The sequence below is a fragment of the Glandiceps talaboti genome, chromosome 14 (assembly GCF_964340395.1).
Source record: "Glandiceps talaboti chromosome 14, keGlaTala1.1, whole genome shotgun sequence".
Classification (NCBI taxonomy): Eukaryota; Metazoa; Hemichordata; class Enteropneusta; family Spengelidae; genus Glandiceps; species Glandiceps talaboti.
Genome location: NC_135562.1, coordinates 16,912,681 through 16,934,293, shown reverse-complemented (window position 1 = coordinate 16,934,293; position 21,613 = coordinate 16,912,681). Strand labels below are relative to the sequence as shown.

Genomic DNA, 21,613 nt, shown 5'->3' with positions numbered 1-21,613 from the left:
AATGCTCATATATGCAATACTATGTCTTAAATAAGTATACACTTGCACCAATGCAAGTATCACTGGAATATAATCTTTACCTCACACTAACTAAAATCTAACATATTTTTACATGGATTTATATTTCAACATTAAGTTTTGGCCACACAGCTGAAATTGTAGCACCTAGATTTACCCTTAAATTTGTCAAATACTTAAATATATGCAGGACTACTAGAGAGGGGTAATGAGTGATGTTTGATGGACTTTTTCAAATGGGTGATAGCACACTGAGATAGACTAGTACACTTCGTAATTAATCAGTATTTCAACCACTAGTACAACTGAAACTGCATGTCCAAGCTGATAAAAGTGACTAGAGGACAGTGATTCAGGAGATATTACAAACAACAAAAAAACACCAGTGCATTTGCTTGTCAATGAAAGAAGTTAGCCAACCTTAAGGAAAGACTTCACGCAAAGGTAAACAATGTAAAAGCAACAATACAACTAATACAAAAACAGCGGGTGCCTATGATGTAGGTTTATGTGACAGCTTTATCAGTTTGTCTTCATGTATATCTGTGGAATTTATAATGTAAAATTTGCAGTTGGATTCAATCATTATAATGTGTAGTTTAAATTTCTATATTAAGTAAACAGAGTTATGCAATCTGGGAGTCATGTAATGTTTATATACTTTGATAAGTTACCAACACTACTTACATTATATAGTGTTTTCATTTTTGCTTACATGTATATCACAAGCAAGTAAACGCACTGGTGTTTTATAGCAGGTTGTAATATATGCAATACACACATGATTTTGGTTATTAAATTTGGTTTTAAGATGACACTATTAAAATGTCTTGGTGTGGATCTTGTCAATCACGTCTATTTCTGAAAACACTGCTATGTCTATTCCCTTAGTGCAACCATCTTAATTGCTGTTTCATAACAAAGTTTACAACACAGATTGCCAAGTGTATAATGATCTTGTTTGAAAATAAATAATTTGAAAGTCTGTTTGTTTTTCAATAAAGTGTGACAGTTGGTTTAGTTTGTTTGTATAATTCATGGAAATATGCAAGCGCGACAGACAACATTATGGAGTAACAGACCTAAACTGATTAATTGTTTTTCATACCAAAAATTGTATATTCATAATCTTAAAATTAAATAAATATTTTGATTATCAACATGCATATTAAATGTGATATTGACAGAACACGAGTGTCATAAAATATTTTCTGGCTGAATGAAGGAAATGCTAGGGAATATAATATATTCATATATGCTAATGCTTTATTTGAGAATAAATATGGAAACAAATGATCAATTTGAATGTCTTGACTCTTATTTTGAGCACCACAGAACAACTACATAGACAAGTGTTGTCTTGACAGAGAACAACCAGGGCATAAATCCTGTATCATTTGTTTGAACAAGTACAAGTTCACGTAAGCCTGCACTATATGAAAAGTCATATTTGACCATTTCTTTCCACCGGGGTAAATTTTGAGCAGATGATGTGTAAATGTGGTCATTATGAGATGAAGTTCCACCTTTGACTTATTTTACCCTGTGATCTCTCACCTGGAGGGCTGTAGACAGTCAAAAGTGGTACTGCGTCTTGTACTACCCCTGGCCAGAGATGGTGGTTAGGTGGGTCACAGGTAGGGTAAAGGTAGGGTAAAAGTGGGTAAATTGGACTTTTCGTGTAGTGATGGTATAATGTATGTTATTGTAATTCAAATCACAACAGTAAGCATTCACTGTCAAGATTGTATTACAGAGTGTACGATACAAAATCATCATGGAAGTGAAAGAACTCAGGAAGAGTGATCAAAATGTTTTGATATAATGGAAGCTTTTCGTTTAAAGATTGAAGATCAAAACATAAATCTTCAAGTTCATTTGATTTCGACCAATGACAGACATGCCCAGCAGTTAATTTGCATAGTATACTCATAAGGACATCTGGGATTTCAGTTGTTTCATATTAAGTACTGATGTCAAAAGATGTTCATATGTAAACGATCCTTTTAATTGGCACCACAGAATTTTTCAATATTAACCTTTTATAATCTTTTAAATCCTTGGGAAATGGATCAAAATACTGACTCATGATGTATATTTCAGTCTTAGAATAATCTCGATATTTTAAAAATTGCTTTCTGAATTTTTGTACAAGTGATGAATATATCCGTTAGTGTGTGTGAGAACTGCGTAAAGCATTTATTTCCCTCCGACGTAAGTTACACCATAATGCTGTCTGTCACCGCAAATGAGAATCATTCATATCTCCTAACATGGACCTAAAATAATTTAAATAACAAGTACTAATGCTTGAGAGTACATGCTATTATAGTCCTGCATACCAAAAATTAAGTTTTTATTTATTATTTGTGTTTTGGGAATCAGTATTTCTTGCACATCATTTTAATTTGCTTATTTTCAATCTGCTGTTTCTAACTAATTACTCTGAGCAGTGGATTATATATATATATATATATATATATATATATATATATATATATATATATATATATATATATATATATATATATATATATATATATATATATATATATTGCCCAGGACCTCTGTTATTGTTTGAAAATCTCACCATTTTGATCACAGACAAGGAAGAAATGTGTTTTGATTAATATTTCCACCTTTCATAATTTATTTTCTTGAGTTCTAGTAATGATTTTCTACCCTGTATTTTATCATCAGGTGTTACCAGTCCAGCGATACACTTTCTACACTGAAACTAGTTCAGCTTGTAATGACCACTTGTTTATCACATGCTTGTCACATGATGGTCACATGATTTGTTTTGAGGTCTGCATGTTCAATTATCTAAGTCTACATAGGTAATTATTTTGTAACTAGAAAAGGGGTAGTAACGATAATTTTGGATAAAAACGTTGGCTGTAGCAACTTTTATTAATTCATCACCACTTGATCTGAGTGACTTGGACAGGATGACTTGTTCATGATCACTTTGATGATGATGATGAAATCATGATAAAATATAGTTTTCAGCTATACCATTTATAAGTAAGAATTTGCTTTTAGGTTGGGGCAATATAAGATGTAAGAATTTGTGACCTTATAGCGTTGATAATCGAACATATACCTCATTCCTCAACCAAACATAAATCATATAGTGCTTATCATGTGACCTCCTGATCACATGCCTGTCACATGAATATCACATGACTTCACCTTCCCATCTTTCTTACTATTCTGCCATCCTTCTCTTGCCACGTACACTGCTTTCTTCTTGCTTGTCTTCTTTTACCAGCTTTCATTTCTTGTCATTCGCCCATTCTTGTAGTGTTAACTTTGTCACTCGAGTATCTGACCTATGCTTGTGAGTCCTTTTACCTTTCACCTTTTACCTATGACCTTTAACACTCACACACCCAGCTTTGTCTGTCTGATTTTAGATTCCTGGATCAGTTTCTTCGCACATCTAGTTCCTGCAAAGTAACTTGACCATTCCAACTTATGCTTAGTCTGTACCTAGCAAGATCCTTTCTGGTTACCATGCCAATTACCTACATTTCAAACAAGCAAAACACACAGAAATGTTAATTCTCGTGCCATTGAATGTGTTAGCTTAAACTTACACTAGCTGCAGCTGGGACCTTATTTTTCATCAAATAACCAAGACTCAAAATTGGACAACTACCTATAAAAAAGACCACTGCATCTGTTAATTAGTGGTCATATTATCTGTAGGTAGTATTGTTGCAAGTTTAAATCTTGAGCAACATGGCGGTTTTGAATCTGTCACCGTGTTAAAAATATAACTGTACTATCATTTTTCGATCAGACAACCACAGTTAAGCTATTCACTGAAATTTTTCAAATACATATAATATAAACAGTGTATATTTTAATCCATAAGCAGTATAGAAAAAAGTTGCAATCATGATTGCTGTGGAGAATGCTGATTTTTGGGTGTGAACCCAAATCTATTTGATTGTGGAGTCATGATGGGTGAATGGTTAGCGTGACTGGCTTGGAATCTACAGGTTGCAGGTTCGAGCCCTGTCGCTGCTTGCTGTTTGTTTCTGAGTGGGTAAAGTCCTTGGGCAAGATTTGAACCACGACTGTGCTTCAGTCAACCCAGCTGTATAATTGGGGACCTGGTAGGATGTAGGTTGCAATGTGAAGGCTTTAATCCTATGCGCTTAAATGGCTGCAATGGATTGTATGCTCCCCGGGGAGTTGAGGAAGACTAAAGGGCCGTTGTGCCGTTCTGATCCGAGCCAGGGGTAATAATTGTAAAGCGCTTTGATCACGGTGTGGGAAAGCGCTATATAAGAACCGAACATTATTATTATTATTTGAGCTATTGTATATACCACTACAAAGATATATTTATCCACAGTGATGCAATACTTACTCATAGTGTATAATATTATGAGTAAGATATTGTACCTAAAACATTTTTATTTCAAAAGTTCCAGCAGTAGTTAGTGCAGTTTTAAAAGACATTTTATATTGACTTATGACAACTGAGGCCTGAACAAGATATTACAGTTGCATATCTATCCCATGAGCTTATCTTGCACACATATATTTCTTTGATCTTTGTGACCCTCGCTCAAGAAGATTGTTATCAGTTATTTTGGATTTGCAGATTTGATGTTTTATTTGGCATCTAGTAGAGATTTCAACTGAAGGTGATGTATCATATGAAACAAGTTTTTGTCAAACACATAAATGAACATGTACACAACACTTCACTCATACATTCACATTCTGATCGTTTTTTGACATGAAATATGGCCAACATTTGGTCACTATTGCGAAGGTCATGAAATAAAGTAACGTACGTAACTGGACTACATACAGTAGCTGACAGTTGTGACAGACTTGTTTGAACCCTGTCTATGTATATCAGAAGTATACACGAACAGTGTGTTGGTACACACACTTTCCAAACAGTAATGTACATAATTGACTTCAGTATCTGACAGTTGTGCCAGGTTTGTTTGAACCCTGTCCATGCATATCAGAGATATAAATGAACACTGTGTTGTTACACATGCTTTCTAACCATTCTTCAGTGTGAACATTGTGGTGAATTCAAATTGTTCCCATCCAAAGTATCAATATAAAGACATATTACATGTATCTTACCTTGTTGTCATCATCTGTAATCATCAAATAACTTAGACCAAGGGCTCGAAATAAACGAAATATCCGTGGCAACGAAGTCCACTACAAGTGATATGAAAACGAAAAAAATATTAAACATATATTGAACATAATGTATAAAATTGACTCACTGTTTTTGTACACATTATTTAAAGACTTAACTGTACATATGTTAAAAACTGAAATTTATATAAATATGATTCATATGAATAGCCATAATGTAAACTCTATTTATATCTATCAATATGTTAAATTAAATATCATTAACAATGAACTTGTCTGACACAGATGATTTAGAATGACACAAATATGAAGTGTTATCGCAAAGTTTTTATTCATCATAAATGGGCATTTAAGGACTAGCTGCAGTAGGCTGGGTGGTCTACCTGGCAAGCATTCCTTACACATCATGTGAACTCAGTACTTCACATTAAACATTTTTTGCCATCTGCAACCGTAAGGAAAAATCTGCATAAATTAGCATATCAATTTTTCAGGTTTGAGGTCATTTGTACAAAGGTCAAATTTCAGTATGTATGGATAACTTAAAGTCACATCCAGGTATTATAAACTTGATATGATAAGCATAACATACACATCATGTGACTTTAATAGTGAACCAATCAGCTTCTAGCATGTTGTCTATTACAAATTATGATTTGAATCACATAAACCTCAGGCTGTGTTGAAGAGGACACATGCTACATCAACCATCCATCCTTTTAAGGAGCCTACTTTACAACAATTAGCTTAGCGTACATGTAGTGGCAATTCTTTGGCTTATTACAAGTACAATTATGGTACGCCTAACCATTCTTGAATACTACCATTTTATTATTGGCATGGTATTTCACAGTATGGTAAACACTAAATGAGATACAGATGGGTACTGTCTCCATGGCAACATACCTGACATACTGAATAAGGAGAAGGGTTCATGAAGGGAGCGAGCACCATAACCATTTCCCTTTCTTCATCTGTGACAACGATATCCTGTAACATTTCAAACAAACACAGAAGACAAAGAAAAAGACCAACAAAATGAGATATATTTGAAAATCCGCAGTGGGCATATACATTCATCTAGTCCATCTAAAAGTACATTACAATTAACCAAACTGCAGAATGAGAATGACCATAACAGTTATTTCTGAGTTGGATATGGTTGATAAGAAACTTGTATCAAACATCCTTCTGTGGTTAGAAACCAAAAGCAACAATTATGTCCTGTGTGATCTCACTGTGGAAATGGTCAAAAATATAACTGGTTCCGTATACATGACAGTAACACAACAGAATTGCAGCAATTCCGTATTCACAGTAATTCTGTTGTGTAACCATCATGCATGACACCAGAAAAGCCACCCTTTCGTGCAGTGACACCACACATGGGTTGGTTGATTTTGGACTCTGCGTTCTATAAGGATGTATTGATATAAGATACTTATCATCCATGTCTTTTTCAGAAAACACTGTAAGCTAGCTGAGTCTATTTCCTTTTTGATTAATTTTCATTAAACACATAGAATCAATGCTAAAAATGTTTACTCTGAAGGTAGAATGCGCCTTGGGATCAATTTCACTGACAATCAAAGTCCTTAAAACCAATCCAAACTTTGCCATATCAAAATTTTTTTTTTTTTTTTTTAAAGGCAGTAAGTGAGTTCCCCAGTCATTTTACTGGGGTTCCCACCAAAATTACATTACAACGTATGGGAACTAATACCACTTTTACCAAATGTACCCCTGTCTGTTACTGGGTGTTCCCACACTTTAGCAAAGACACTGTGAAATAATGAAAAAGAATGGAGATTTGCCATTCAAAAATTCAAGGAAATCAACAATCTTTTATTTCTAAACAGTTTTCAAAGCATAGTGTTAAGAGGCCATATTGGATTCTAAAATGGTTTTGGTATCGTTTTTTGACCTCTATTTAAAAATGGCATAGTGACACTTGATTTGTTTTTCTTGATTTTAACTTAGAATGTTTTGAATATTTGTGAGAATGCAAGGTAACAGGAAAAGTTTATGAGATTTATGTCCAAGGCACATACTACGTGTACAATCCTATCAAACCATGAACAAGCAATCTATTGAATGTCAGAACTGACTTTAGTATCTAATGGTAACTGATCTAACTACATGTACATGTAACAGTGCAGAGGCATAAACTACGGGAAGTTGCAATGTAACAACAAACTAAAATTTACACATCAATGATCATGCAAACCATACAGCTTTTATATATCGCCAGTTTACAGTCTGTTGCTATGGTAGCCTTATAAGAGAAACAAGCCAATCAACAAAAAAGTTTTGTCTATTCTGTCCCTAACACCATCAAATTATATTCTAATCAACAATGGGTGTTTAGCAAGCATAACTTGCCGATTCGATATGCAGCATAAATATTTGCTTATCATGTTCACACACAGTATACAATCATTGCAGATTTAAACGCCTGGAGATAACTGATGCCCTTCAAGTACATAGATCATAACATCTATACATGTATCACAATTATTTGTCAATCCAAGACTTTCATGTTGATGTAACTGTTACCATGTTCGATTTTTGTCACGTTAAATCAATAATATATACTTTTATAATGTGTAACAATTTATCATTGATCTCCATTTATCTTCCTTGTTGTGTTTTCCAATTTAGTTGTGATGACAAATTTTCATGGTTGATATTGTCCTTTCATTGTTGTGAATCTAACCACTTGCAATAAATTTCACATCAATATGATGATATATTATAATGAAGTCTTCTCTCCATAGCTAATTTTACATAGCAACATTAGATATTTAGGGAATGGTTGTTAATGATAATTTTACATAGCAACATTACATATTTAGGGATCCACTGATAATTTTACATAGCAACATTAGATATTAAGGTATCCACTGATAATTTTACATAGCAACATTACATATTTAGGGAATGGTTGATAATTTTACATAGCAACATTACATATTTAGGGATCCACTGATAATTTTACATAGTAACATTACATATTTAGGGATCCACTGATAATATTACATAGTAACATTACATATTTAGGGATCCACTGATAATATTACATAGCAACATTACATATTTAGGGATCCACTGATAATTTTACATAGCAACATTACATATTTAGGGATCCACTGATAATTTTACATAGCAACATTACATATTTAGGGATCCACTGATAATTTTACATAGCAACATTACATATTTAGGGATCCACTGATAATTTTACATAGTAACATTACATATTTAGGGATCAACTGATAATATTACATAGTAACATTACATATTAAGGTATCCACTGATAATATTACATAGCAACATTACATATTTAGGGATCCACTGATAATATTACATAGCAACATTACATATTTAGGGTTCTATTGATAATATTACATAGCAACATTAGATATTAGGTATCCACTGATAATTTTACATAGCAACATTAGATATTTAGGGTTCTATTGCTGGTACATTTGCATGCTTATTAGTAGAGAAACAATTTGCAACTTTCATGAAATGACTGCTGCCCTGAAAAGTTAACTACTCAATTTGAAAATGAAATTAAATGGGATGAAGAAGAAACCTACTTTAGCAAAATGGCACACAGAAATTTTTATGACAGCCACATTTGATTACAAACTTGTTGCGATGATTCAATTATTCAATAATTTCATATTCCTAAGTTTAATGATATTCATGACATGGAATTTTAATTAAATTGCCTGTTTGCAAATTCACATGGATTTCATATATCAAATAATTTTCCCATTTGAGCTAGTTGGATATTGTTTAATTTCAATTTTGACATTACAGGTTTACTTTTTAATATGTTAAACTACTGCATGAGTTGCTACATACATTTTCAATACATTAATATTATAACATATTCTAAATAATACATTTACAAACTACATGTAGACTGTTGATTTAGCATATACATGAACATACATCACATCACAAACATAACACATCACATTTCAAACATACCATATCCCAGTAAACCCCCCCCCCTCCCCTCCCCTCAATTCTATGCAATGGGCACATGCAACAAACTGATATGTAAGGGATTTATGATTTCATGAGAACATGAGTACGCCTATCTGATATAAACTATATAACCCAATGTTTAGGTCGGAGAAATTGGTTCTCATTTTTTTCTTTTTCTAAATTAGTTTATTACAGATTTAAGTGATCTGTTAAATAAGCTCTTGACTACAAGGGAAAAATATTTGCTTCACAGTATAAAGGAGATTCCACTGTCACCAAAGATTTTGCTTTCGTTCTAAAACATATTCAAAAGATCACTGAAATATGTAATTCTATAGACACCTAAAGAAATACCAGACCCAATATTGAGCCCACATATATATGTTATTGTTGCAACAGTTTGTCTTACCCAGATGGTTATTAAGGGTCATTACATAAAAATCAGTTTCTCTTACTCAGATGGTTATTATGGGACATTAACATATATGTATAACATAAGAAGCAGTTTCTCTTACTCAATAGTTACAGGTACGTTAACATTTTACATAATTTGCACAGACATCACATATGACATTACACAGACAACAAGGAGTTTATGAAATACATGTGCAAAGACAGTAAATTACCACATTACGCATTGTTGACATCCTGTTCATCAAGAGACTCAAGATCAAATGCTATCTCCACAAAATTGTTCTTATATTCATAATTCTATTCACTAAATTATATTATAAATGTTGCATGTACAGCATGGCATGAGCGCAGTTACAACATACAGCTGTATTGAAAACACACTTTTTGTGCCACTGTCTTGAGTCACTATTACATATCAACTAATATTGGAACTAGAGCTGGAAAGGAAATGGTGATGGTAAGTCTATGGGATAGTGAATAAACGTCTAAGCTCATTGAAAAGAAATGCCACAGCTGTCCAAATTATGATTATGGTTCCATATTTTTTACATTTTGATTTGAAATGTTTCTCGTCCATACTAAGTTAAACTGAACATCCATGAGGAAATGCTTCTCATCCATACTAAGTTAAACTGAGCACGCATGCAGAAATGTTGTGAGTTAGAGATGAGGAAGGGACATATTGGATCTGGTGGTAGTTATGATATCAATTTTGCATATCAAAAATGAATGGAGGGTTCAAGATTGTTTTCATTATATCATGTAATTACATGAAATTACTCTGCTCGAGGAAAAAAATTCACACTTTGGAAAGTGTGGTCAGTGAAACTAATGACGTTTAAATAATAATTATATTAATGTACGGTCCCTCTAGATGGACAGTGATTAATGTTATGAAAGTTTGATAATAATTTTTCTAACATTGTTCCACAAATTTAAAGTGTTTATTGGATTTCAACCTACTGGACATGATATAACCAAATTCAAATTCATTTTCATTTGGCTGCAACAGTTTGATATTTCAACTTGTTTTCCTTTCACTTATTTCTTTAGAGAGGTTTTGACCTTCTGGACAGGATGTAAACAATATTTAAATATAAGTCATGTCTGTTTGGCAACACCATTTTTTGGTTTGCTTCTCTTTCTTCAAACAGCTCTACAGCTTTGCCAAACATATAAACCCTTTTTCATCAGAAATGTGGACATTGGCAGATTTCTTTTCAATGAACGAAAAGGGGTTATTAACATGCAAGTCATCACTAACTTTGATGGCATTTGATCTGTCTTCTGATGTATATTGACTGTATGCCTGCATGGCATTAAATAATGAAAGAAAAGAAAGAAAACAGAAATTCACTTAATAACTTATTGGATTATCTAAAGTGAGGTATATTAAACATGAAAGATCAGTAGTTGCTTATAAATTTTATTAAAAAAATGTCTAAGAATATTTGAATTAGCAGCATTAAATTTATCAGTTGAATAATCTGACAATTTTTCTGAAACTGATTAGTTTGTGTACATTGCAATAGTGTCTCATGTTTTGAAATTCTAAAAATAGGGTTTAAAATGATGTCAAATAACATTATATCTAAGCTAGTGGTTGAATAATCTACATTCTGCAATAATCTCTCTACAAATTAATAGCTCGCGTAGCGGCTCAATGACTAGTATGCATGCACATCCTATATAGTATGCGATGTTTTTTGGGTGGTTTTACCCAAGGATGCAATGACTGTATGACATGTATGTTCTATATACTATGCACATTCTCCACCCGGAGGACGCTGTCTACAATATCATCGAGAGGCAGTCGGTCACAAATGAATCTACCCTGAGCGAGCTTATGGGCTTTGCCTAGTTATGATATTATCTTTATAATAAGTTGTGTACATGTGGTTATTGTACCATGCATAAGCTATAAATATGGAATTTATAGCCTGATACATCACGACAATGCGCATCTATGTCACAACAACATGTGTCTATGTCACTAGTTCTGCTGTGTTTGAAATATGAGTCAAAATGCTCAAAATTGCCACAAATTTCCCTGACTTGTTCCTATTACTGGCAATTGTATAATTATATTATTCCCTAATATTTTTTCTTCATTTAGCTGGCAAATACTCGTGACCTATAAGGGTCGTTACTGTGTGTCGTTATTAAGGGCCTTTAGGACACTCATATTTTCCTTGGCAGAATGAAATAACATCTAACTATACAACAATCTCTCGACAAATTACTATCTTTATATAATAAGTTGTGTATACCGCATATTATTTTATTTTCTAACACAAGTATGGTTGTGATCTTTTGGGTGTGACTTGTTTTTACAAAATGTCTTATTGTTCTCTGTGGGTTAAAACAGCATTTTCTACATAAATTAGCCATATGGATGAGAATTTGGTATTTATTTTGAATTTTTAATTCATAAACCAATATTACCAGATGAGGTGACCATCATGACTTACCTTCATAAATAGAGACGATCGCACAATGCCACACAAGCTCAACAAGCACACTTCATTGTTTTTTTTGTTTTTTTGTTTGAAAGTTTTTAAAAAAAAATAGATGTGAAAGATGTGGATGATAAAGATGTTGAGTTGATGATATGAAAATACAGTTTAATGGGTAAGTAAAGCAGCACATGTTCAGTGTAAAATAGTTTTGTGGGACATTGTATAGATGAGGTTCTGGAAGGATGACGATTGCAAAACCTGTAAAACAAGATAATACTTTATTGAGTCCCTTTAATGTCTATTACAAACAGATATAAAGAAAATCGACTCAAGAAACTACAAACTTAAAACAAACACAATAACATACACAATAAAATACACAGTAAAATATGAAATAATACATCAACAGAAGTAAAACATTTGTAAAACATGAGACAAAAACATGACTTCAAATAAAATGCACAGTTTCAATTAAGAGTGTGTTAAGAGAAAAAAAATGTTAAAAGACTCATAGTTTTATATCAAAACTAAATTAAGCAATTCTCTATGCTTTATTGGCTTTTAATAAATTTCCTGCAAATTTCATACACTCATCAGCTGGTATTGACCTAGGTATGATTGGAAGGAGTTTTATAATGACTAATAAAGTATTTACTTATGTATGGTTGTGCAATCGTCATTCTTCCAGAACCTCGCCTACATCTATACAATTCCCCTCGTTTTAGGCAACACATTGTGCATTGTTTCTTACCTCCACGTTCGGGTATCTAGGATACGCATCTCTGAAATCAGTCAATGTTAACTTCCGTGATATTTCATCTATTTTCTCCTGAGGAATGTTGTACATGTCAGGAACGTCTAAAAATACCTGTGTATGCATGCCAAGAGAAATCAAAACAACCAAACCTTACAGATAAACATGTTGAGATTGTAAAGCTTGACTGGTACATGTTGACACTTTTGATATTTTTAAGTGAAAGTTTTTCCATGTAATTAAAACTACAGTAAACTTTTATTCTGAACACATAACAAGGAAAATTTGGGCCTATACGTTGACTTTCCACAGCCATTTATATCTAAGGTGGACGAACAATTGTAAAACAGAGCTGAGAGTAATACAAACATCCAGGCACCTTTGTCCTGTTATTTAGCTATGTGTCCAAAAGGTCACATGTACAGAAGAATGGTAGCCTAAGGTTATCTTGTTGACCAAATGACTGGAGTGGTCAGTCGAACACTGCAAGTACTAACTTTCTTTTTATGTATCAGAACAAAAGTGTACTTCTATACACTTTTATCATCTTCTACTGATTGAGAGAATTTTGGAATTGATATTATTGTTTTAATCAGATGAAAGAGTTTTCTTACGCTTTGACTGTTTATTTTGTTTATTTTCCTACAACCATGGACATCAGAAATTGCAATGTCTCAAATATCATTTTGTGTAAAGAGTGAATGGTTCAGACTCTATGATGTACACAAGTGATAATGGAAGACTGACAAACCTTATGTCTTAATAACACAGCCAACTGTCCTCTCAGTATCAAACCCTTCAATCGTCCATAGTTTTCACCCTTGATCTAAGAGAGATGATTACAACAATGATTAGCATGCTTTGAACAAAAGCCACAAAATTATGCAAATGAAGAACATTTGAATTGAATTAGATGAGAGTTTTTAAAACTATTATGGAATCAAACAAAAACTTTACATAAACCAATTTTCAACTGAAATCAGCACTAGCTGCAACTGGAATAATAATTTTTTTTTGTTATCAAAGAACCAACAATACAGTTACTGAAAATTGTTAACATACCAATAATTAGACAGTATACATATTAATTAGGGTCAATTTTACCCATAAATAGTACATTAACAGGTTGAAATCATGATTGCATTGGGTAGCCAAATCTTTTAGTGTGGACCTAAAAATCAATTTGATTGGATTTATTGTATAATATAAATAAATAAATAAATAAATAAATAAATAAATAAATAAATAAATAAATAAATACAAATATGTTTACCCACAGGCGATTCAATACTGTTTAGTGTGTACTGTATTACAAGTCAGTCATCATATCTAACAAAAGTTTCGGAAATATTCCAGTTGCAGCTAGTCCAGCTTTGATAAAACAAATTATGAAACATGTGGACAAGTTTCGAAATAAGAAACATGCCTGTACAAGAATTCAAAAACAATAATTTGTTTAATAATTAAACTCACACTATCTCCACGTTTGTACTTTTTTATGACATACATTTTGGACAATACCTCACCTATTCATCTGCCTAACTATAGGACATTACCTCACCTGTATATCTGGTACTCTTTTGAAAAATACCTCACCTGTTCTTCTGCCAAACTTTAGCACAATACCCAACTGTTCATCTGCCACACTTTAGGACAATACCTCACATATTCACCTGCCAAACTTTAGCATATTACCTAACCTGTTCATCTGCCACACTTTATAACATTACCTCTCCTGTTCATCTGTCAAACTTGAGAACATTACCTCACCTGTTCATCTGCACTATAGTTCTCAACAACAGGGAATCCATTATGAATCTCTCTAATCAACAGATCAACGATGTCACCAACTTTTTCTGTTGTTCTTAGAGTAATCACTGGTGCTGTCATAACCTCTCTAAGAAAGTGAATAATGACAGAATGGTTAAAAAAAGAAGAAGAAATTTTATTGTACACAATCACAAAAATAATAAAGTTAAACTGTCATCTGCTAAGTTAGTACTACATGTACATATCTTCGTAAACCACGGCCTCTTTTACAGCACAATCCAAGATGCGCCTTGATTTTATGATGTGTTCTAGAAGGGGGAGGGGGTTAGAGAATGGTGGATCGGTGAATTTATTGAATTTGGTTTCTCAACAATTAGAACCACCAACAAAATATCATGGTGTCCCCTAATTATCTCTGATAGGAATTACTGATGACAATAATTGAATTTGATACATAATATTACTAATAAACATTAAAAGTTCATTTTTTATATAAAATATACTCTATCAACTAATCCATCATCTATCTCAGATAAGATTGAATTCCAATAGCAGTCACGTACTCACCTAGCAAATATCTTGGCAGACATTGGTGGTGCTTCCCAACCAAGATACGGTACACCATTTAAATTGATATGAATATCATACAAGCCCTAGAAATGTCACATTTAAAACAAACAAGATTTTATATAATCATGAATATCATACATGGTCACTACAAAAGTATGTATTTTGATCATTATACACAACAGTTACTGCCCTTTACTTCCTCAACTCCCTGGGGAGTATAGAATCCATTGCAGCCTCTATAAACACATAGGATTAAAGCATTCACATTGTAACCCTATCCAACCACATCGCCAGTTCTGTTGTGTGAGTGCCTATTCTGGTTCTCAGGTATTTGCACTTGTACTTGTGACTATGCCTGTGAAAGTACAGCAGAAGGGAACAGTACAAGCAATTGCATGTACCCCGTGTACGCCACCCTTGCACTCAATGAGTCATGTGGTTCAGTCATATTATGTTTGGGTTTTATGTAGTTTGTGGTGTTGTTAAAAAAACACATAGTTAAGCCCTTGAGATCCAAAAAACAAGTCTTCACCAAAGCCTTCATTGAAGACACAGCTGCCCTGTGTCCACAGTCTACCATAATTTGCAGCTAGTAGCCCACTCAGGCTACCACTGATCATGTCATGATTTAAAGGGCGAAAGATTTAGACATGCAGTATTTTGATAACACATATTTCCTATACAGAAATTCTGTTTTCAGTTCAAGAACATAGGACTATTGGTCACCATCCTTGGGCTACCACGTTCTGAAATTGGTAGCCCACTAGCACTACCAAAGAAACGAGTTAATTTTTAGCCTGAACAAAGGAAAGTAAAACTTACCTGGTTGAATAGATTGCCTGTCCACTGTGCCGTCATCAACACTAACATGACAGGTAAACCAAATGTCATGTCTCCTGTGGCTTCTATCAGAATCACAGTCAGACTTATTGTCATTCGAAGAATACCTCCCAGCTGTGCCGCTGCCCCTATCAAGGCATATTTACCAATATCAAAATTCTGAAACAAAACATAATATTTTATTGCCAGAAAATTTATTTATCAATAATAAAATTGAAGCAATGGGCTGAGACAACTTATTCATCAATAGTAAGAAACAATTCCTTCTACCAACAAATACAAAACTACAAGAGTGCTCCTAGTGTTGGGGGGTTAGAATTCTTTTGTTTTTAACAGTTAGCATTTGAAATTCTTTTGTTTTTATGTACTTTCAAACATAATCATGTCAACAGAAATCAAACATTTTCTAATCAAATTTCAGAAAGGTGTTGTACATGATATGTTTAGAGTATGGCAAATATTGTTCTACCATAACAGATAAGGAATTCTACAAATTTACAGCATGCTAAATTTTGAACCAGTCACAACATAAGCTAATTTGAAAATTATGAAATATACATGTCAGATCTTTAATTTGAAGATTGTCTTACACATTATGGCCTGGATATGGGTTTTGCAGACTGAGGTTGTAAGGTGGAAGGGCCCTACTGTAGGAGGGCTCATAAGCCGTACTACCGAGGTCTGCAAAACCCATATCCAGTCCCGTAAATGTTTCATCATATACCCCATGTAGTGGCACTGAAACATCATTTGAATCACATGATCACATAAATGTCAGTGAAATATTATTTTATTTGTAAAAATGTAAAAATAGTGAAGAAATTAACAAAACCACATCACTGCAAGAACAGATATCAGTATGTATGGCAATTGCTATATTTGAGCAAGGTTTCACTGCCAGGGTGTGATACAGAAAATAATAGCTTGGGTTCAATGCACATGCTCTCCATTGACTATTGCATTGGAATCGATACAGGGTATATGATAATATATGTTAAAAACTAACTAATCATCACACTCTTAATACAATATTTTTATCAATCTTCTTTCATCAAACTTTCATCAATAGATTTTTGCTTACTATTACTGATCATCTCCAAAATTACTCTCAGAATTGTAATAATTTCTGTTTGCATTTACCTACCCTATTTGTCATTGAATGACTGACTAACATGCCAACCCATCTTCCCTACAGCACTAGTTAATTCCTTACCCTACTTGGCACCGAATGATTGACTAATATTCCAACCAATCTTCCCCCCAGCACTAGTTCATTACTTTCCCTACTTGCACAGAATGATTGACTAATATTCCAACCAATCTTCCCCACAGCACTAGTTAATTGCTAACCCTACTTCAAGAATGATTAACTAATATTCACACCAATCTTCCCCCTAAGGCAGTAGTTAATTACTTACCCTAGTTGGCACCGAATGATTGACTAACATTCCCACCAATCTTCCCCATGCAGCACCAGTTAATAATGATGGAATGAAGATACCACTTGGAACACTCAAGCCATATGTCCAACAAGCCAATGCAAAATATAAAGCACAGAAGAGAGCTAGTGATGTCGCCCGATATGCTCCTTGTGATAAAAGAGAATGAAAATTTTGGAATCAAGTTAAAGTTTCCTTATTGGTTTAACTGTCTTAATCACTTTTTACATTCACAAATTTATGATCATTTAGGTGAATAATAATTCAATGCATTAAGAGGGCACAAGTTGGGTTTATATGCTTACCACTGTATTGTACTTACTTCTAATAACTTATAAATTTAAGATATACTTTACCGATGACGTAATTTATCATATGTCTATACATGGAGGTGCAAGAGGTTATACCTCCATGGTATAAACAAATGTTAAAGAAATTTCTACTATGCAATCAACTATTTCAACAATGCCAGAAGACAATTGTAATGGCATATAGTCCTATAAGGTATGCTTTATTTTTTTTTATTTATCGGTTAAACAATGGAAGCTAGTCCCATTTATAGGCTCCTTTGGTTCAGTGTCACTGCAGGAGGAAACCGGAGTACCCGAGGAAAACCTGCATTGTACGATAGAGTCAAACTGAACGAAACTTTTCTTACTTACAGTGTGGTAAATTTAATCAAACCCAGCGGGTTCGAACCCAGGCTGCAGAGGTAAGAGACGTACGAGCTAACTGCTCGACCACCGACAACCCAATAAAGTATGCTTTGACCTTAGCATTATACTAAAATAGGGTAAAGTATGTCCATTTGATTATAGAACGTAAATTATACTCAACTTGCCCTAATCAGGGTTTGACATAAGTATTTCCACCAGAGTAAAAAGCTTATAAACTCAACTTGTGCCACTGTAAACTGATCCCCTGCAGTACATCGTTCCCATTCCCCACAGTAAGAAACTAAAAGCATGCAGTTTCATGATAAGCATGTTGTTTCTGGAGTCATGAAAATGATAGTTTTCATACCATATTTCAAATGTAGGCAAATAATATTGATGAATATTATATATTTCATTATATGTTGAGAAAGAGAGGAGAATATTTAACATAAATTGATGTATATTCATGCTTAATTAATACAGTTCTTAATCTTGCTGCAACAATGCAAATTAACATAATTTATGCACAGTTTCTAGTTAATAGGCCGATAAGCACAACAATTTTGCACTTTGGGGTAGAATTTTGAAATTTGGCATGTATGTATAACTTTTGTGCGACATTTTTTTCTGATATATAGTGCCAATTGAATAGCAACCTCTAGTGGACAATAGAGCCATCTAGTGGTATGTTTTATACTATATCAGAAAATCCTACGGAAACAAATATTGTACAAATGTAGAAAGTTTAACGATGCTACCTGAAAGTGCACAACTATGTCTTCTTTTGGTGCTTATCTGTCTAACATGATGATGTATGTCACACAGTGTGCCTTCTAAGCGAATTCAAAGCACCACTGACGCATACAATTTCTAGTGACCCACCAAAATTTGGTGTTCTGCTATCTCTTGCTATGTGGTGACTAACAAGAAATGCCAGTTTTTATCATTTTGACCCACAAAAAACAAAATCTGGCTATCGTCAGAGGGCACACTGATGTCACATACAAAAATAATGAGAGTAGTTATAATTTCTTATCTGTATATTTGTTGTTATTGGCACTAATTTCACTGCATTTGAGTTCTGTTAACATTTTTAGTACTGATAGTGCTATCTTGTGATTTCTTAATGGTCACATTTAGAACAGTGGTAGATTCACAATGAATCTGTAACTTGATGTTTCAAGCCAAACTCCTATGCACTTATAACCCTTGATCTATTGTTACCATCAGTTGCGGCCGTATTTGGTTTCTGAATGTGTGGAACTTGATTGTTTGTGACGACTTGTAAACTTGAAGAGGGTGGCATATGTTCATGTCTCAGTTTGAATATTCTCCATCATTATTCATATTTTCATGGGCAGATAATGTAGACACCCTCTACATACATTGTAGTTAATTTGAAATCAATCAATGAAACACTAATAAGCTTCAAAATGCAAAAAATATTATTTATGCCCATAATTATGCATGTCTTATTGACAAATTAGACAATGCTTGCCTTTTTAAAAGTAGTCAAAATGTCCCGAACCTTAAGACTATCTCCCTCTCTCTCTCTCTGAAAGTGACATTAAATTCTTACGAGCAAAATTGCGCTTATTTTGCTGTGGCTTTGAAATTAACGCATAGTTTTTTTCTTGATGTGTGAACGTATTATAAGTATTAAAATCTACTAGACATTTTCAAACCTGTGCTAACAGTCTGTTGGAAGACCTGAAAAACACAAAGACGGTGAAAAGACACACATAAAACATGGATGAAAGATCGGTGGTTGTGCACTATGTATCCTCAGTGCACATGTTTGAGAATATTTACAAACACACAATTTGATGCTGAAAATCAAAATTATCATGATTTTTCAAGTATCATATCTAATTGCTAGGTATATCTTGGTTTGATCTGTCCTTTTGCATGGATTTACTTCTCTGCCTGTCCCTTGGTGCTTAGTAAACATTTCATCGATGTGCACAAGTGACTGTAGCGACAACTGCATTTTACTGAACAACAAGGACAGCAAGAGAAGCAAATCAGTGCAAGAGAGTAGATTAAGCCAAGATGTACCTTGGGATTATACATTATGCTTGAAAATCCACAAAATGTTTGAATTTTAGTTTCAAATTATTCTTTGTATATCTTCGAAAACATGTACCCTGGAAGATGTACAGCGCACCGTCGACCACTGAACTTCAAGTTTGTTCTGGTGTTAGTTTATAAAAAAATTAGTTTCTTTACAATACAGAAATATGGAATTTAAGTACCGATATGTAACAGTAGAGAAATGCAAAAATCTAGGACTATGCAAATATAACAACTTACTGTCCGGATCATGGAACAGCCTACGAACACTGCCCTCTGGAGTCTCAAAGAAGAGAGAGGCCATTGAGTCAACTTCCCCTTCACGACATCGAAGCTGAGAATCAAGGAAAGATTATGGTAGTTGAAAGTATTACATATATGGTGTCACTTTCATTGGTTTGGCAAAAGGGTTTATTTGTTCTGCTACTTCAGGAAAAATGGAACACTGTTCTGTAACAAAGATTTTAGTCTGAAGTCAAGGTATATAAATCCATACCTATGCCTTGCATAATATGAACAGTGCACTCGCACATCTACAGAACCTAACATCATAACATGAACAGCGCCATCACACATCTATGGAATCTAGCATCATAACATGAACAGCGCTCTCATACATTAACACAACCATCATAACATGACGATACCACATACTTTTACAGAGCTAACCATTGTGATACAACCTGCGCCCTCATTAGACTACCAAATCTAAAAATTGACTTATTCAATACCTGTACTTGGTACTTCTCTGGATGTCCGTTATCTGTTCCATTAAATATATCCCGTGGCTGACAATCCTCGGCAAAATAAATCAACAGAAATATTGCAACAGTTGTGATAGTACAGACAACGATGGCTTCTAACATCTTGAGGAGTCTTTTGTTCATATGTCTAGATAAAAGAAAATTGAGTTTGTAATAAAAACTGCACTCAGTCCAACTATAAAAGAGGTGCACCGATTAGGAGACATGGACTTGAAGTAAAATATATTGGGTTTGATAAAAGCATAAATCTGGTTGTCTATGGTTGAAATACTTTATTACCACGTTTCGACCATACGGAAGGTCTTCTGAGGGTCTAAAAATAACATAAATGGATTCAGATTGAAGAAAGTTGACGACAATGTTCTTAAAGGCAAATTCACCTTGTGAGTATGTTCCACATATTCATTTACTGAAAAAAAATAAACAAAGTTGGGTTTGAAGGGAAACATTATAATATATTTTATTGTTGCACTACAACATGACATTTCATATTTATATGACTAAACTTGTAACATAGAAACAAATAAATTAAGCACAGATTCTTACCTCATTCGTAGTACAGTAATTCTGTGATTTATAAAGTTGAAAAATGCACCTAGCAATCCACCTGTAATGGAAAAAAAAATGGAAAATTGAAACATTATCATAAGATGACGTTCCTCTCAGACTATGTATATCTACCAAATAGTTTCGGTATATAACCACACCA

The 21,613-nt window shown here is 33.6% G+C and overlaps 1 protein-coding gene across 1 annotated transcript in view; it reads right to left on the bottom strand.

Annotated features, from left to right (window-relative positions):
* Positions 1-4,649: 4,649 nt before the first annotated feature.
* LOC144445343 (H(+)/Cl(-) exchange transporter 7-like) overlaps positions 4,650-21,613 on the bottom strand; it is a 163,174-nt gene continuing 146,210 nt past the window's right edge. Inside the window, exons 9-20 of the mRNA XM_078134883.1 lie at positions 21,451-21,511; positions 20,872-21,031; positions 20,381-20,474; positions 17,391-17,560; positions 15,955-16,131; positions 15,130-15,215; positions 14,563-14,689; positions 13,544-13,618; positions 12,790-12,906; positions 6,070-6,153; positions 5,143-5,223; positions 4,650-4,676 (exon numbers count right to left, since the gene is read on the bottom strand). Of these exons, the coding sequence (XP_077991009.1) occupies positions 4,650-4,676; positions 5,143-5,223; positions 6,070-6,153; positions 12,790-12,906; positions 13,544-13,618; positions 14,563-14,689; positions 15,130-15,215; positions 15,955-16,131; positions 17,391-17,560; positions 20,381-20,474; positions 20,872-21,031; positions 21,451-21,511 (1,259 nt within the window). The remainder of the gene's footprint in view (positions 4,677-5,142; positions 5,224-6,069; positions 6,154-12,789; positions 12,907-13,543; positions 13,619-14,562; positions 14,690-15,129; positions 15,216-15,954; positions 16,132-17,390; positions 17,561-20,380; positions 20,475-20,871; positions 21,032-21,450; positions 21,512-21,613) is intronic.